The 17,126-nt window shown below is 46.4% G+C and overlaps 1 protein-coding gene across 1 annotated transcript in view; it reads left to right on the plus strand.

The window, feature by feature from the left end:
* The window catches only part of LOC110004776 (uncharacterized), a 55,578-nt gene that overhangs the window by 14,814 nt on the left and 23,638 nt on the right, over positions 1-17,126 (plus strand). Inside the window, exon 3 of the mRNA XM_065958039.1 lies at positions 5,526-5,675. Within this exon, the coding sequence (XP_065814111.1) occupies positions 5,526-5,675 (150 nt within the window). The remainder of the gene's footprint in view (positions 1-5,525; positions 5,676-17,126) is intronic.

Raw genomic sequence — 17,126 nt, forward strand, 5'->3', positions numbered from 1 at the left:
TGTTCTGTCAGGTCCTGATGTTCAAATACATCCCACTGGGTGTTAGCAAAGCAGTCCTGTAGCTGAGAAAGTGCATCCTCAGGACAAGTTGTAACAGTCTTTGTAAGGGGTGTAGTTCTCCTCCTGAGAGGGGTGTATGCCGGGGTAAGGAGCAGAGAGAGGTGGTCTGACTGGCCTAGGTGAGGGAGAGGTATGGCTCCGTATGTGTGCTTGATGTCAGAGTAAACAGAGTGTGTTTGCACCCCTGGTTGGACACTTAACGTGCTGAAAGAATTTTGGGAGAACCGTCTTAAAGTTTGCCTGATTAAAATCCCCAGCTATAATGTGAACTCCATCGGGGTGAGCACGCAGCTGTGTGTTTATTGTGTTTAGCAGGGTGGAGAGAGCTGTGCTAACATTAGCATCCAGAGGTATATATACAGCCGTAACTATCACTACTGTTAGCTCTCTGGGTAAGGAAAATGGTCTGCATTTAACTGACATGAATTCAATGTCCGGGGGAACAGTATTTATCTATGATTATGTTGTTGTTGGACCAGTCGTTCTGTACGTAAATGCAGAGACCCCCTCCTCTGCTCTTACCGGAGTCTTTGTTTCTGTCCCAGCGGTGGAGAGTGCGGCCCGCTAGCTGTACTGCAGCGTCGGGGATCCGCGGGTGAAGCCAGGTCTCAGTTATAAAAGTGCTGCACTGATGATCTGTACCGAAAAGTAAAAAAAAGAGCAGGTTGCTTCCTGCTGCTGGTCGCCATGACTACAGTCCTCCCTTGTCTCTCGTGATTATATTGTAGTCACACACAACTTCTGCCGGAGCCTTTCATGACGTAATCGTCAAGATTTTAAATTCTAAATATCAAACATGTTTGAAATAAATTGGGGCGTCCCCGACGATCGCCGGGCAGATCGGGGACGTTAAGATTGGATCTTTGTACCGCTCACACTACGAGATAATCCGAGCAGCTTCGAGTCGGGAGTGACCCTGAGATTGTCAGGAAGGAAGAATCGGAGCTCAAATCGGCCCGATGATCCTGCAGAGTGAGCCGGGATTAAGAATGAACCTGAGGGAAGTCGCTCTGCAGAAAATACATTTGATAGACTTCTTCTTCAGATGTGTAATTTAATGATCTTTATTTTAGAAGGTTTAATATTTCCCTCTGAAACGAGCTGAAAACAGAAACCCTGATTGTTCTGTTCATCGTCTGCCTCCAGGTGATTTTGGTGTTTCCTGTCTTCTGATGGGGTCATGTGACCTGGCCACCACCTTCACTGGGACTCCGTACTACATGAGCCCCGAGGTGCTGAACCACCAGGGCTATGACTCCAAGTCTGACATCTGGTAAACCTGATTTCACTCTGAATGTGTCTCATAGTCAGTGAATCTAAAAACCAGAAGAGCTCTGTCTTCTCTGATTGGTTGGTCAGGAGCTGGGGGCTGCACAGGTGCATCATGGGAAAGAGTAATGGACTCCTGCAGGAATTCATTTAGTTTTTGTTGCTGCAGGAAATAATTGAGCATGCAGTTTATCCTCTGTGACCCGTCAGAAGTGTTTTTGTTTTTTTTTCCTCGCTGATTTTTCAGGCGTGTTGCTTTCTGACGGATTTCAGTTTTTATCGGAGGTCTGAATCTGTCTGCATGCCAGTTAGATTTAATTTATTCCACAGATTGAGGTCGAGGCTGCAGACGTTTGTTCCACTTTAGAGTTTGATTTGGGGCACAGAGTGAAACCTGCAGGAAAAAAACCATCAGACTGCTCTACAAAAACACTGACCCCATTCTCCTCCAGGTTTACAGCCTGAAGTTCTTCTAGTTCTTATGAAATCATTTAGTTTCCTGTTTACTTTAATCAGTGAGCTGTGTAGAGAGTGAGATGATAAAGGTATCTTACTCTCTGATCATTAAGGAAACATGCTATGTTGAAGTGCTGGCTTCTCTGACAACAATGCAGCAGCCAGTATGTCCTCCTTCTAACTTTAGATTCTGCTCCTGAATGCTCTGGATTTGTTTGGACCAGAGAAGGTAGGCGCTTTTAAGACACGCCCCCACACGGCCGTTTTGGACGCCCCTCGGTTTGTCAGATATGAGAGCAGTTATCAGGTCAACAGGTGTTGCAGTGATGGAAGCGGTCAAGAGAAGTGGTTCAGATAGAAGTGATTGTACCCGATCTAAAAAGCCTCTGCATGTTTCTAATAAGCTCCACGAGCAGAAACGTGCTCAAACTAGGATCAATATTGGAGATGCTTTTGAAAAATGGAGAGAGGTTAGAACACAGAAAGGTTTACAGACCCATGCAGAGCTGGATAAACACTGAAGCTTCAGAGTCCACCACATGGGGACCTGAGTGAGGGGAGGGGGGGGGGGGACAGCTCTCTATGATGTTTAGAATTTAGACTGCAGTACACATTTTAAACACTAGGTGTTTTGCTCGTTTTTTTTAAGATTGTAAATTTATCTCCCAACTTTACTTTGAACCTTTTTTTCACAGGGTTAGATATAATATTTATCCACTTTTAAACCGTAAAGACATCTTGATGTGTTCATGTTCCTGGGGTCCTGAAACATGATGTTAAAGTGGATCTATGTGTCCTCGTTTGGTCTGAAGGGAGAACAAAACAGAAACTCTGACTCTGGTGTTTGAACCTCCTCTATGAAGGATCCAGTGAAACGCAGCCGAGGGGTCAGGGGTCTTTTTAATCAAGTTCCTCAAGGAGAGAAGAGGAGACCTTCGTTAACACAGCTCGTTAACACACACATATTGCTGACAGCAGTCGGAGGTCAGTTGTTATAATTAGTGGAGAGCGGATCAGAGAGGAGGTGGAGGAGGAGGTAATGAGCCGCAGACACAGATGAAGGTTTCTTGTTGGACAGCAGACAGAACCGTAGGATGAGGGTCGACACTCGACCAGATAACAGCTTTATGAAAGCAGCAACACACACGTTAGCTGCACTGAAAAAACATTCTTTTGATTCATCTGACTGAGAACGCTTGACCCCAAAGTCTGCTTCATTTGATCAGTGTGAACACCGAGTCCGCTTGAGGAGGTGTTCTCAGGTCGTATCCGCTCAGCACGGGAACGTTTCCTCCTCTGAGCTGCTCGATAGATGTGGACGCAGGAAGACGGTCGTTGTTGGCGTCTCAGAAATAACAAAAAACATCCACAGTTAGCAGGATGGACTCAGCAGCACGAGTGGTCTGCTTCTTGGTGGATTTGCAAATTTCTTGGTGAATCGTGCCTGATATGAAAACAGCCTGAATGAACTTTCTCACAATATTCTAATTATGTGAGCTCCCTCTGCACCTTTAAGAAAAAGCTAAAGACCCAGCTCTTTCATGAATACCTACTAACTTAATGATGATGGTCTCCATATTATTGATGATGATGATGGTAATGACGATGGTTTTTGTTTGACGATGACTTATAAGATGGTTTCTATACTGATTAGAGCTCTCAAGAACTGCCCTCAATGTTGTGCTTTGCCTCTGGTCACTTCCTGTCAGCACCTGTGTGTCCAATCAGACTCAAAGCTGATCGTTTGCTCTTACTGACATTGTTCCCTTTTTTCTCGATCCTTGCTTGTGTTGTTCTTACTCTCTGATGTAGCTGAACTTTATGAACTAATGATTTAAGTGACACAAATTAATGACAGAATCTGATAAATTACAGCATTAAAGCGTAAGCACAATCACTTCAAATGTGTGTGTTTTTTTAAATTCCATAGGACTCTATGAGGAGCAGCATCACAACACACTGGCTCTGTAGCACTTCCTGTGGTTACAGCGATGAACTCTGCAGCCTGTGGACTCAATGTGTTACTGAGTTAAACAACTCTAACGTGCAGCTCTGCAGAAAGTCTTTCAGTGAAACATGAGGATCATTAGCTCAGATCGGTGATTATTAATAAACTGATGGAAACATGCATTAATAATGAAAAGGAGCGTCAGTTAATTAGCGATCAGTGAAGGAGAAATCGGTGTGTGTGGACGAGGAGAATTAGTGCTGCAGGTTCACACACTGTTTGTGAGCTGATGGATGTCGTGTTGCTGCTCGCTCGACTCACAAACAGACGGAGGTAATTAGAGACGAGTAAACAGGAAGTTAATTAACAGAAGAGAGGATGATCGAACTGCACAACAAGAGAGAGAGAGAGAGAGGGAGAGAGAGAGAGAGAGAGAGAGAGAGAAAACAGCTGCAGGAAAGTTTGATCTCCCTAACACCTGCTCAGTTTTTATTACCTGCAGACGTTTGGATTACAGCTGATCAACAACAAAAACAAAAAGATCTGAAGCCTCGTTTCTACCGCTAGCACTCCGCTTTGCTTCAGGACATCTCGGCACGGTACACCCTGATCACCCTCACTTGGTAAACGTGTGTGAGTGTCAGACAGTTGGCGACAGCGGCATCAGCTGCGTGACATCATAGCAGGGTGACACATTGTAGCTCGCCAATAAATTCAACAAAAAAGAAGAAGGCGACACACAGCAAATAAAGGGCAACAATGGAGGATGTCCAGCAGAGGTCTGCATGTCCGAGGTCGTCGATGGGGCGGAGCTACACGCTGACATTAGTCAAACAAAAACAACCTTCAGATTACTCACTACAAATCCACATGGGATGTTTTATGTTTGTCCTTTAATACAACCTCCAGTGTTGAAAAATGAAGCCGATGCTGAAGTGTAAAATCCTGCAGTTCCTGGAGTGTCCACTAGAGGCTGGCTGCAGAAGCACAGGAAGTCACATACACACCCATTGTAAAAAGCCTGTTTTTACAGCAGAGATGAACATGTTTACAGCCTGGTTCAAAAAACCAAATAGGTGTGATTAGCTCATGTCTGGATGGACACACACTGTACGGGGGGGTGAATGTTTTGATGACTCATCAGTTTTGATTTGATGAAGGATAAGAGTTATTCACAGGGCGTGTAGCTGACCTGATTGACAGGTGGGCGCGGTGTAACGGTTTGTCAGGAGGTTTAAAACCCGCCTCAGCTCCAGCTCTCAGCCTGTCGTTAGGTTGACTGAAAGTTAGACTGAGACAGCATTTCCAGCATGGAGACCGCCATCGATGGGACTCCAGCGCCCCCTGCAGGAACAGACGGGGGACGACACTCAGACTTCAAACATTCATATTTACAGTCTGTGGGTTTTAAACTCTCCTAAATAGTCCACTTGTATCATGGGTTTCTCCACAGTTTGAAGTGTTTAAAGAGGATTTAATAACCTGCTGCAGCTTCAGATCTAAAACAAATGAACTCGTCAGGTCGTCTGTTTAGTTTTTAATCATGATTGTAGAACACAAACGTCCTCCATCAGCTGCCATCTTTAATCTCCATCTTCACACACAGATGAGAGTTTTCACAGAGAGATATGAGAGGCTTCACAGCAGCTTAATCAGAGCTCAGATCAAACAGCTGCTGCCTCTGCTGCACACAGTCGTTCCAGAGCTGCAGCTTGTTTTCTGAATGTTTCAGTTTGCAGAGTGTTGATGTGAAGTCAGTGTGAAGCAGCTGATGTTCCTGTGTGTGTTTCAGGGCTCTGGGCTGCCTCCTCTTCGAGATGTGCGCCCTGACTCACGCCTTCCAGGGTCCCACCTTCCTGTCCATGGTGCTGAGGATCGTGGAGGGAGAAACTCCGACGCTGCCCCGGGGATTTTCTCAGGATCTGAACTCTGTCATGACGAGGTGAGGAGGAGAGAGGAGGTGAGAGGAGAGGAGAGGAGAAGGGAGGCAAGGTAGGGTGAGAGGAGAGGAGAGGAGAGGAGAGAGAGGAGAGAGGAAAGGAGGTTTGGTTTTCAAAATCCCTTTTATTTTACCACTACCAGGAGAAAATTATAACACTGTCACATCATCACTCAGATCAAGAGAAGGAAATAAATAAATAAAAAATAAAACAAAACAAGTGCAACAAAAATCACAACATCAACAAAAACAACATTTACTGCATCAAAAATGAATAATCAGCTCTCCATCCCCACCCACAGAGCACAAAGCTTCTTCCACAGCCCATACACTATTAAAGTCTTGCACATTGTCCATCATTTGATAATAGGCAAATTCTACCTTTAGTCTGGCCTTCAAAAGTCCCTCCAGAACCAGCACCGGTTCCACACAGCCAGTACCCTGAGCTCCGTTCTTGCGTGTAAGCCAAATGGCCAACTTAGCCGAGCCAGATAAAAAGTTCATCAGTGTATGTACAGTCTTTTTCTTTGCAGAATACTTTGGCCCAAAAACAAACAATGCATAAGAGAAATCCTCCCCGAGAGCTTCAAACAAGCTTTTCATAAGGACAAACAAGAGTGAGAGCCTGGGACACTCAACAAACAGATGAGACAAAGTTTCAGTTAGTGAACAAAACAAACACTCCTCTCCCACCCCTGGATCAATGTGCGCTCTGTATCTGTTCGTGGCTATAACCCCATGCACAACTCTCCACTGGAGATCTGCTGTTCTCTTCTCAACAGGCAGCTTGTACAGGGACCGCCAGCTGCCTTTCGGGGAAACCTCTGGGCCAAAAAACTCGATCCACCTCGACTCTTTCACTCCCGACAGACCACGAAGATGTAGGACCTTAACACAGGACTGATAGAGTGCCTTTTTCCCTGCATCCTGGAACTTTCCCAGAACAGGAGTACTAAAGGACAGCAGCCCACCTCCTCTTTCCTGCCACTCCCCGACATCTGGGGTAACAGACAAAGATGAGAAGCTGTATTCACCCTCTTCACTCCACTGCTCACACAGATTCTCAATGTTTAGAAATGTCACAAGTTTTACTGGAAGTGCAGCAAAGACTTCCTCCACCACTCTTTCAACCAGCCGGCTGGAGGTGATATTGGTCCTTTCTTTGAGGGCGTCCAGGGTCAGTCTTACCAGGTGACCCAGTTTTGTGCAGCCTGCCTCCCTGAAACTGGCCCGGAGACTGGCTGACTGCAAAGTTGGAGTCCTTATGAAATCATTAAAAAATAACGGTTCCTCAAAGATCCACATTCCCGGACTCTCAGTTTCTTTCCTTTTGAATGTGTACATTTTCCATGCCTGCATTACAGACATATAAAAGGATGTTAATCCAGTGAGATCCACCTCCTCAAGCTTTAACAGAAAGAGCTGCTTAGTGTACCCCAGCCGTCCAGCTCTCCTCAGCAGCAGTCGAGCGATGTCCATCCAGCTGGGACCACAAGTGAAAAGGAGTCTCTGTGCAGTCTGGAGTCTGAATGAGGCAATTTTTGACTGAATGTCTATAAGTCCATGTCCCCCTTCAGCCACCGGCAGGTAGAGGACTGCCGCCTGGACCCAGTGTTTGCCTGACCAGAAGAAGTCCAGGATGGCCCTTTGAATGTCCTCCACCAGCCCTCTTGGAGGTGTCAAAGCCACAAGTCTGTGCCAGAGAGTCGAGGCAACCAAGTTATTGACCACCAGAACTCTTCCCCTATACGACAACTGGGGTAGCAACCATTTCCATTTAGACAACCGAGCGCACACTTTCTCCCTAACTCCCTCCCAGTTTTTACTTTTAAAGCCCTCGGTACCCAAATAAACCCCCAACACCTTCAACCCCTCCCTCCCCCACTCAAGTCCACCAGGCAGACTGGGCACTGCCTGGTCCCTCCACTCTCCCACCAATAAGGCACCACTTTTTTCCCAGTTCACCTGTGCAGCTGTTGCCCTTTCATACAGGGACAGGGTGTCCCGCAGACACCGAACGTCCCCCTGATTGGAGATGAAGATGTTTACATCATCAGCATAGGCAGAAATTGTAGGGGGACATTCGATGCTACAGTACGCGGGCAAAGAAAGCCCGCTGAGCCGGCCCCTCAACCTGCACAGCAAGGGCTCAATAGCCAAGCTATACAGCTGGCCGGAGATGGGACAACCTTGTCTGATCCCTCGCCGTACAGGGATTGGCCGACTCAACCCCGCCCCCATCTTCACCAAACACTGTGCATCCTGATACAACAAACCAACTAATGACACAAAACCATCCCCAAAACCAAAAGACCTCAGTGCAGAAAACAAATACGAGTGATCCACCCTGTCAAAGGCCTTCTCTTGATCCAGAGACACAATGCCAACATTTAGATTATAGATTTTACACACATCAATGACATCTCTGATAAGAAAAACATTATCCATGATTGTCCGGTCTGGAACACAGTAACTCTGGTCTTTATGGACCACACTTCCCAGAACGTCCTTTAGTCTGTTCGATAAAGCTCTGGAGAAGATCTTGTAGTCCGCACAAAGCAAAGCAACCGGCCTCCAGTTTTTAACAATGCCAGGTCACCTTTCTTGGGGAGCAAGGAAAGAACTGCTTTCTTACAAGAACCAGGAAGAGACCCGGTCCTGCAACACTCCATTAAAACACTATGCAGGTCAGACCCAAGAATATTCCAGAACCTCTTAAAAAAGTCTGTGGACAACCCATCTATTCCAGGTGCTCTTCCTGTTGCCATCTGAGTGACAGCAGCAGTGAGCTCCTCCAGAGACAGCTCCCCTTCCAGAAGAGACCTCTCCTCCACACTGAGCTGAGGGAGACCCTCCAGGAGCTCCCTGCGACTCTCCTGGCTGCAACTCTCTGCTCCAAACAGATCCTCATAGAACTGCATGGCATGACTGCTCATTTCCTTTGGATCAGCTGTTATTCGACCTCCTGGCAGTTTCAGACAAGTCAGCAGCTTTTTTTGAGCCACAGATCTCTCAAGATTGAAAAAGAAAGACGTTGGGGCATCCATGTCTTTGAGTTGAAGGAAACGACTCCGCACAAGAGCTCCGTTCACCCTCTCCTGCAGGAAAGAGCTCAACTCCATACGTTTCTCCTTCAGCAGGGTACCAGTGGTGGGATCCACACTCCCATTTAACCCCTCCTCAAGGTTCTTAATGTTGTCCTCAAGATTTTTAATGACTGTTTTTAATCTAGCAGAAGAGTGTGACGTGTACTGCTGACAAAAAACACGAATCTGAGCTTTACCAACCTCCCACCAAAGCTTCAAAGAATCAAACTCAACTTTTCTTAATTGCCACTGATCCCAAAAACACCCAAAGTTTTTACAGAAAACATTGTCCAGTAGAAGCTTGTTATTAAAATGCCAGAAGGACTTAGCCCTTTCACCTGGTGAAATAATCAGCTCCACACTAACAAAATGGTGATCAGTGAAGCCGACAGGCAGAATATTACAATGAATTCATCTGGGGTTGAGAGTTCTGGAGATGTAAACCCTGTCCAGTCTAGCTGCACACACCCTGATAACTGTTAACCCTGACCCATGTATACTGTCTGGATTGTGGATGTTTCACTCTAAATGTGTCCAACAAATCCAGGTGAGAGATGACAGTTTTTAAAGTCTGGGATGAATGTTGATGTGGCTCCTCTCCTATTCTATCCACGGTGAAATCAAGTGTGCAGTTAAAATCACCACCAAGAATGATCTGATCCTGATTATAGATCAGTAACTCCTTTTGGAGGCGGGTATAGAAAGCTACCCTTTCAGCTCCATTATTTGGAGCATAAATATTAGTGAAGCAGAAAACAGTGTCCTCTATTTCTGCTCTTACAATTAAAAGCCTTCCCTTTACAATTTCAGCACAAGAGACGATCTTTACATTTGCAGATGCTCTAAACAAAATGGCTACTCCTGCACTAAAGTTGGTGCCATGGCTAAGGTAGTTAGAGCCCTCCCACCATAAACCCCAATCTGTCTCATCTGATGGTGTGGTATGAGTCTCTTGTAAAAACAAGATATCAATGTTTTTCTGAGTTGAGATCTCAGAGATAAGGCCCCTTTTCTGTCTGTCTCTCCCACCATTAATGTTAAGAGATCCTATCTTAAGACTCCTCATAGAAAGATCAGAGAGAAAGAACAGACAAGTAGACACAAACAGGGAACAGTAGAAGAAGAAAAACACCTTGTGGTGCATGATCATTTCTTTGTCTTCTTCACACTCTTACCTCCAGTTTTCCTCAGTGCGGTGATGTGCTTTTTTAGACGGAAACGTTTTTTCTCGTCCAGGAGGTCAAACCCAACCTGTCTTTTCAGTATGCTGACTGACTTTATGAACTTCTCAGTATCACTAAAGTAGTCACTTATTTTTACTGATTTTTTGTACGTTTCATCCATAAATTGATTGATTGACTCTAAAGAATAAAGATCAGAGCCACTATTCGCAAATCAGCAATGGATGCATTGTCTGACTCATGATCTTCATCCATGTCCTCTCCTTCACATGATGCCTCACACACTGTCTTACCTTCCTTCAATGAAACATCTACAACTGCAGAACTTGTGGAATCTTCAGTTTTATCATTATCTACAGTCTGTGATTTTTCTGTAGCCTGAGAGCTGGTCGAAGCCACTTCTACCTCAGCCACGGCCTCCGCCCCGGGCGCGGACGCGGCCTCCGCCACATGCGCCACACTAACAGAGCTGCCCGCATCAGCGGCAGTACTAGCCGCCTCCTGCTGTCTGTGCGGACACGCAAAACGTTTGTGTCCCACACCATATAAGAAGCGTCACCGTGTTTAACTCTAAAGGAAACCTCCAGAGTCTGTGTGGGCGACTCCAAGAACATGAACACCTGACGCCGCAAAGATTGAACATGTTTCAGTTTGGGATCTTTACACCCTAGACTCACAGTTTTGAAAACACTCGCAAACTTCCCAAATCTGCGGAGTTCGTTCTCTAACAAGTCGTTAGAAATAAACGGCGGAACACCGGATACAGTGATCCGCGTAGAGGGAACCGACAACGGGGAAACCTGCACAAACAAATCCCTAATGAACACACCACTCTCAATCAGCTGATACACAAGAGGCTGACTCTTCAGAAAGACAACCACAGCCTTGTTCATTCGGGATGCATACAAAAGTTTATCATGGCCTACCTGTTCACCTGCAGCTAACAAAACCTCCTCCACGGTGACAGTACCGTTCGGAGGGACTATCCGAACTCCCTGTCGGAGAGTCGGAGGTGAAGTCTCAGCAGACGCCATTCCTCCCTCCAACCCCTCCAACGATCTGTCTTACACAGCCAACAACACTCAATACAAATATGAAAACAATCTGACCTGATCATGCACTTTGAAAACAGTAGAAAGGATAGCAAACAATTCAATCTCCGCGCCACTCACAACACCACCACCGTCACTCACACTCACATTCAACGGAAACGGAAACGGAGAGGAGAGGAGAGGAGAGGAGAGGAGAGGGGAGGAGGAGAGAGGAGAGGAGAGGGGAGGGGAGGGGAGGGGAGAGGAGAGCAGAAGAGAGGAGGAGAGGAGAGGAGAGGTTTGGTTTTCAAAATACCTTTTATTTTACCACTACCAGGAGAAAATTATAACACTGTCACATCATCACTCAGATCAAGAGAAGGAAATAAATAAATAAATAAAAAATAAAACATAAAACAAAACAAGTGCAACAAAAATCACAACATCAACAAAAACAACATTTACTGCATCAAAAATGAATAATCAGCTCTCCATCCCCACCCACAGAGCACAAAGCTTCTTCCACAGCCCATACACTATTAAAGTCTTGCACATTGTCCATCATTTGATAATAGGCAAATTCTACCTTTAGTCTGGCCTTCAAAAGTCCCTCCAGAACCAGCACCGGTTCCACACAGCCAGTACCCTGAGCTCGGTTCTTGCGTGTAAGCCAAATGGCCAACTTAGCCGAGCCAGATAAAAAGTTCATCAGTGTATGTACAGTCTTTTTCTTTGCAGAATACTTTGGTCCAAAAACAAACACTGCATAAGAGAAATCCTCCCCGAGAGCTTCAAACAAGCTTTTCATAAGGACAAACAAGAGTGAGAGCCTGGGACACTCAACAAACAGATGAGACAAAGTTTCAGTTAGTGAACAAAACAAACACTCCTCTCCCACCCCTGGATCAATGTGCGCTCTGTATCTGTTCGTGGCTATACCCCCATGCACAACTCTCCACTGGAGATCTGCTGTTCTCTTCTCAACAGGCAGCTTGTACAGGGACCGCCAGCTGCCTTTCGGGGAAACCTCCGGGCCAAAAAACTCGATCCACCTCGACTCTTTCACTCCCGACAGACCACGAAGATGTAGGACCTTAACACAGGACTGATAGAGTGCCTTTTTCCCTGCATCCTGGAACTTTCCCAGAACAGGAGTACTAAAGGACAGCAGTCCACCTCCTCTTTCCTGCCACTCCCCGACATCTGGGGTAACAGACAAAGATGGGAAGCTGTATTCGCCCTCTTCACTCCACTGCTCACACAGATTCTCAATGTTTAGAAATGTCACAAGTTTTACTGGAAGTGCAGCAAAGACTTCCTCCACCACTCTTTCAACCACCCGGCTGGAGGTGATATTGGTCCTTTCTTTGAGGGCGTCCAGGGTCAGTCTTACCAGGTGACCCAGTTTTGTGCAGCCTGCCTCTCTGAAACTGGCCCGGAGACTGGCTGACTGCAAAGTTGGAGTCCTTATAAAATCATTAAAAAATAACGGTTCCTCAAAGATCCACATTCCCAGACTCTCAGTTTTTTCCCTTTTTTCCGGTGAGTGTGAGTGTGAGTGTGAGTGACGGTGGTGGTGTTGCGAGTGGCGCGGAGATTTAATTGTTTGCTATCCTTTCTACTGTTTTCAAAGTGCATGATCAGGTCAGATTGTTTTCATATTTGTATTGAGTGTTGTTGGCTGTGTAAGACAGATCGTTGGAGGGGTTGGAGGGAGGAATGGCGTCTGCTGAGACGCCACCTCCGACTCTCCGACAGGGAGTTCGGATAGTCCCTCCGAACGGTACTGTCACCGTGGAGGAGGTTTTGTTAGCTGCAGGTGAACAGGTAGGCCATGATAAACTTTTGTATGCATCCCGAATGAACAAGGCTGTGGTTGTTTTTCTGAAGAGTCAGCCTCTTGTGTATCAGCTGATTGAGAGTGGTGTGTTCATTAGGGATTTGTTTGTGCAGGTTTCCCCGTTGTCGGTTCCCTCTACGCGGATCACCGTATCCGGTGTTCCGCCGTTTATTTCTAACGACTTGTTAGAGAACGAACTCCGCAGGTTTGGGAAGTTTGCGAGTGGTTTCAAAACTGTGAGTCTAGGGTGTAAAGATCCCAAACTGAAACATGTCCAATCTTTGCGGCGTCAGGTGTTCATGTTTTTGGATTCGCCCACACAGACTCTGGAGGTTTCCTTTAGAGTGAAACACGGTGACGCTTCTTATATGGTGTATGCGAGCTCGGGACAACTGAAGTGTTTTGAGTGTGGTGATGTGGGACACAAACGTTTTGCGTGTCCGCACAGACAGCAGGAGGCGGCTAGTGCTGCCGCTGACGCGGGCAGCTCTGTTAGTATGGCGCATGTGGCGGGGGCCGCGTCCGCGCCCGGGGCGGAGGCCGCGTCCGCGCCCGGGGCGGAGGCCGCGTCCGCGCCTGCGCCTGGTGCTGAGGCCGTGGCTGAGGTAGAAGTGGCTTCGACCAGCTCTCAGGCTACAGAAAAATCACAGACTGTAGATAATGATAAAACTGAAGATTCCACAAGTTCTGCAGTTGTAGATGTTTCATTGAAGGAAGGTAAGACAGTGTGTTGTAGCCAGGCATCATGTGAAGGAGAGGACATGGATGAAGATTATGAGTCAGACAATGCATCCATTGCTGATTTGCCAAATAGTGGCTCTGATCTTTATTCTTTAGAGTCAATCAATCAATTTATGGACGAAACGTACAACAAATCAGTAAAAATAAGTGACTACTTTAGTGATACTGAAAAGTTCATAAAGTCAGTCAGCATACTGAAAAGACAGGTTGGGTTTGACCTCCTGGACGCGAAAAAACGTTTCCGTCTAAAAAAGCACATCACCGCACTGAGGAAAGTTGGACGTAAGAGTGTGAAGAAGACAAAGAAATGATCATGCATCACAAGGTGTTTTTCTTCTTCTACTGTTCCCTGTTTGTGTCTACTTGTCTGTTTTTTCTCTCTGATCTTTCTATGAGGAGTCTTAAGATAGGATCTCTTAACATTAATGGTGGGAGAGACAGACAGAAAAGGGGCCTTATCTCTGAGATCTCAACTCAGAAAAACATTGATATCTTGTTTTTACAAGAGACTCATACCACACCATCAGATGAGACAGATTGGGGTTTATGGTGGGAGGGCTCTAACTACCTCAGCCATGGCCACTTTAGTGCAGGAGTAGCCATTTTGTTTAGAGCATCTGCAAATGTAAAGATCGTCTCTTGTGCTGAAATTGTAAAGGGAAGGCTTTTAATTGTAAGAGCAGAAATAGAGGACACTGTTTTCTGCTTCACTAATATTTATGCTCCAAATAATGGAGCTGAAAGGGGGAGTTACTGATCTATAATCAGGATCAGATCATTCTTGGTGGTGATTTTAACTGCACACTTGATTTCACCGTGGATAGAATAGGAGAGGAGCCACATCCACATTCATCCCAGACTTTAAACACTGTCATCTCTCACCTGGATTTGTTGGACACATTTAGAGTGAAACATCCACAATCCAGACAGTATACATGGGTCAGGGTTAACAGTAACAGGGTGTGTGCAGCTAGACTGGACAGGGTTTACATCTCCAGAACTCTCAACCCCAGATGAATTCATTGTAATATTCTGCCTGTCGGCTTCACTGATCACCATTTTGTTAGTGTGGAGCTGATTATTTCACCAGGTGAAAGGGCTAAGTCCTTCTGGCATTTTAATAACAAGCTTCTACTGGACAATGTTTTCTGTAAAAACTTTGGGTGTTTTTGGGATCAGTGGCAATTAAGAAAAGTTGAGTTTGATTCTTTGAAGCTTTGGTGGGAGGTTGGTAAAGCTCAGATTCGTACACGTCACACTCTTCTGCTAGATTAAAAACAGTCATTAAAAATCTTGAGGACAACATTAAGAACCTTGAGGAGGGGTTAAATGGGAGTGTGGATCCCACCACTGGTACCCTGCTGAAGGAGAAACGTATGGAGTTGAGCTCTTTCCTGCAGGAGAGGGTGAACGGAGCTCTTGTGCGGAGTCGTTTCCTTCAACTCAAAGACATGGATGCCCCAACGTCTTTCTTTTTCAATCTTGAGAGATCTGTGGCTCAAAAAAAGCTGCTGACTTGTCTGAAACTGCCAGGAGGTCGAATAACAGCTGATCCAAAGGAAATGAGCAGTCATGCCATGCAGTTCTATGAGGATCTGTTTGGAGCAGAGAGTTGCAGCCAGGAGTGTCGCAGGGAGCTCCTGGAGGGTCTCCCTCAGCTCAGTGTGGAGGAGAGGTCTCTTCTGGAAGGGGAGCTGTCTCTGGAGTAGCTCACTGCTGCTGTCACTCAGATGGCAACAGGAAGAGCACCTGGAATAGATGGGTTGTCCACAGACTTTTTTAAGAGGTTCTGGAATATTCTTGGGTCTGACCTGCATAGTGTTTTAATGGAGTGTTGCAGGACCGGGTCTCTTCCTGGTTCTTGTAAGAGAGCAGTTCTTTCCTTGCTCCCCAAGAAAGGTGACCTGGCATTGTTAAAAAACTGGAGGCCGGTTGCTTTGCTTTGTGCGGACTACAAGATCTTCTCCAGAGCTTTATCGAACAGACTAAAGGACGTTCTGGGAAGTGTGGTCCATAAAGACCAGAGTTACTGTGTTCCAGACCGGACAATCATGGATAATGTTTTTCTTATCAGAGATGTCATTGATGTGTGTAAAATCTATAATCTAAATGTTGGCATTGTGTCTCTGGATCAAGAGAAGGCCTTTGACAGGGTGGATCACTCGTATTTGTTTTCTGCACTGAGGTCTTTTGGTTTTGGGGATGGTTTTGTGTCATTAGTTGGGTTGTTGTATCAGGATGCACAGTGTTTGGTGAAGATGGGGGCGGGGTTGAGTCGGCCAATCCCTGTACGGCGAGGGATCAGACAAGGTTGTCCCATCTCCGGCCAGCTGTATAGCTTGGCTATTGAGCCCTTGCTGTGCAGGTTGAGGGGCCGGCTCAGCGGGCTTTCTTTGCCCGCGGCCTGTAGCATTGAATGTCCCCCTACAATTTCTGCCTATGCTGATGATGTAAACATCTTCATCTCCAATCAGGGGGACGTTCGGTGTCTGCGGGACACCCTGTCCCTGTATGAAAGGGCAACAGCTGCACGGGTGAACTGGGAAAAAAGTGGTGCCTTATTGGTGGGAGAGTGGAGGGACCAGGCAGTGCCCAGTCTGCCTGGTGGACTTGAGTGGGGGAGGGAGGGGTTGAAGGTGTTGGGGGTTTATTTGGGTACCGAGGGCTTTAAAAGTAAAAACTGGGAGGGAGTTAGGGAGAAAGTGTGCGCTCGGTTGTCTAAATGGAAATGGTTGCTACCCCAGTTGTCGTATAGGGGAAGAGTTCTGGTGGTCAATAACTTGGTTGCTTCGACTCTCTGGCACAGACTTGTGGCTTTGACACCTCCAAGAGGGCTGGTGGAGGACATTCAAAGGGCCATCCTGGACTTCTTCTGGTCAGGCAAACACTGGGTCCAGGCGGCAGTCCTCTACCTGCCGGTGGCTGAAGGGGGACATGGACTTATAGACATTCAGTCAAAAATTGCCTCATTCAGACTCCAGACTGCACAGAGACTCCTTTTCACTTGTTCACTTGGTCCCAGCTGGATGGACATCGCTCGACTGCTGCTGAGGAGAGCTGGACGGCTGGGGTACACTAAGCAGCTCTTTCTGTTAAAGCTTGAGGAGGTGGATCTCACTGGATTAACATCCTTTTATATGTCTGTAATGCAGGCATGGAAAATGTACACATTCAAAAGGAAAGAAACTGAGAGTCCGGGAATGTGGATCTTTGAGGAACCGTTATTTTTTAATGATTTCATAAGGACTCCAACTTTGCAGTCAGCCAGTCTCCGGGCCAGTTTCAGGGAGGCAGGCTGCACAAAACTGGGTCACCTGGTAAGACTGACCCTGGACGCCCTCAAAGAAAGGACCAATATCACCTCCAGCCAGGTGGTTGAAAGAGTGGTGGAGGAAGTCTTTGCTGCACTTCCAGTAAAACTTGTGACATTTCTAAACATTGAGAATCTGTGTGAGCAGTGGAGTGAAGAGGGCGAATACAGCTTCCCATCTTTGTCTGTTACCCCAGATGTCGGGGAGCGGCAGGAAAGAGGAGGTGGACTGCTGTCCTTTAGTACTCCTGTTCTGGGAAAGTTC

Source organism: Labrus bergylta, chromosome 8 (genome assembly GCF_963930695.1).
Source record: "Labrus bergylta chromosome 8, fLabBer1.1, whole genome shotgun sequence".
In the NCBI taxonomy this organism is placed as follows: domain Eukaryota; kingdom Metazoa; phylum Chordata; class Actinopteri; order Labriformes; family Labridae; genus Labrus; species Labrus bergylta.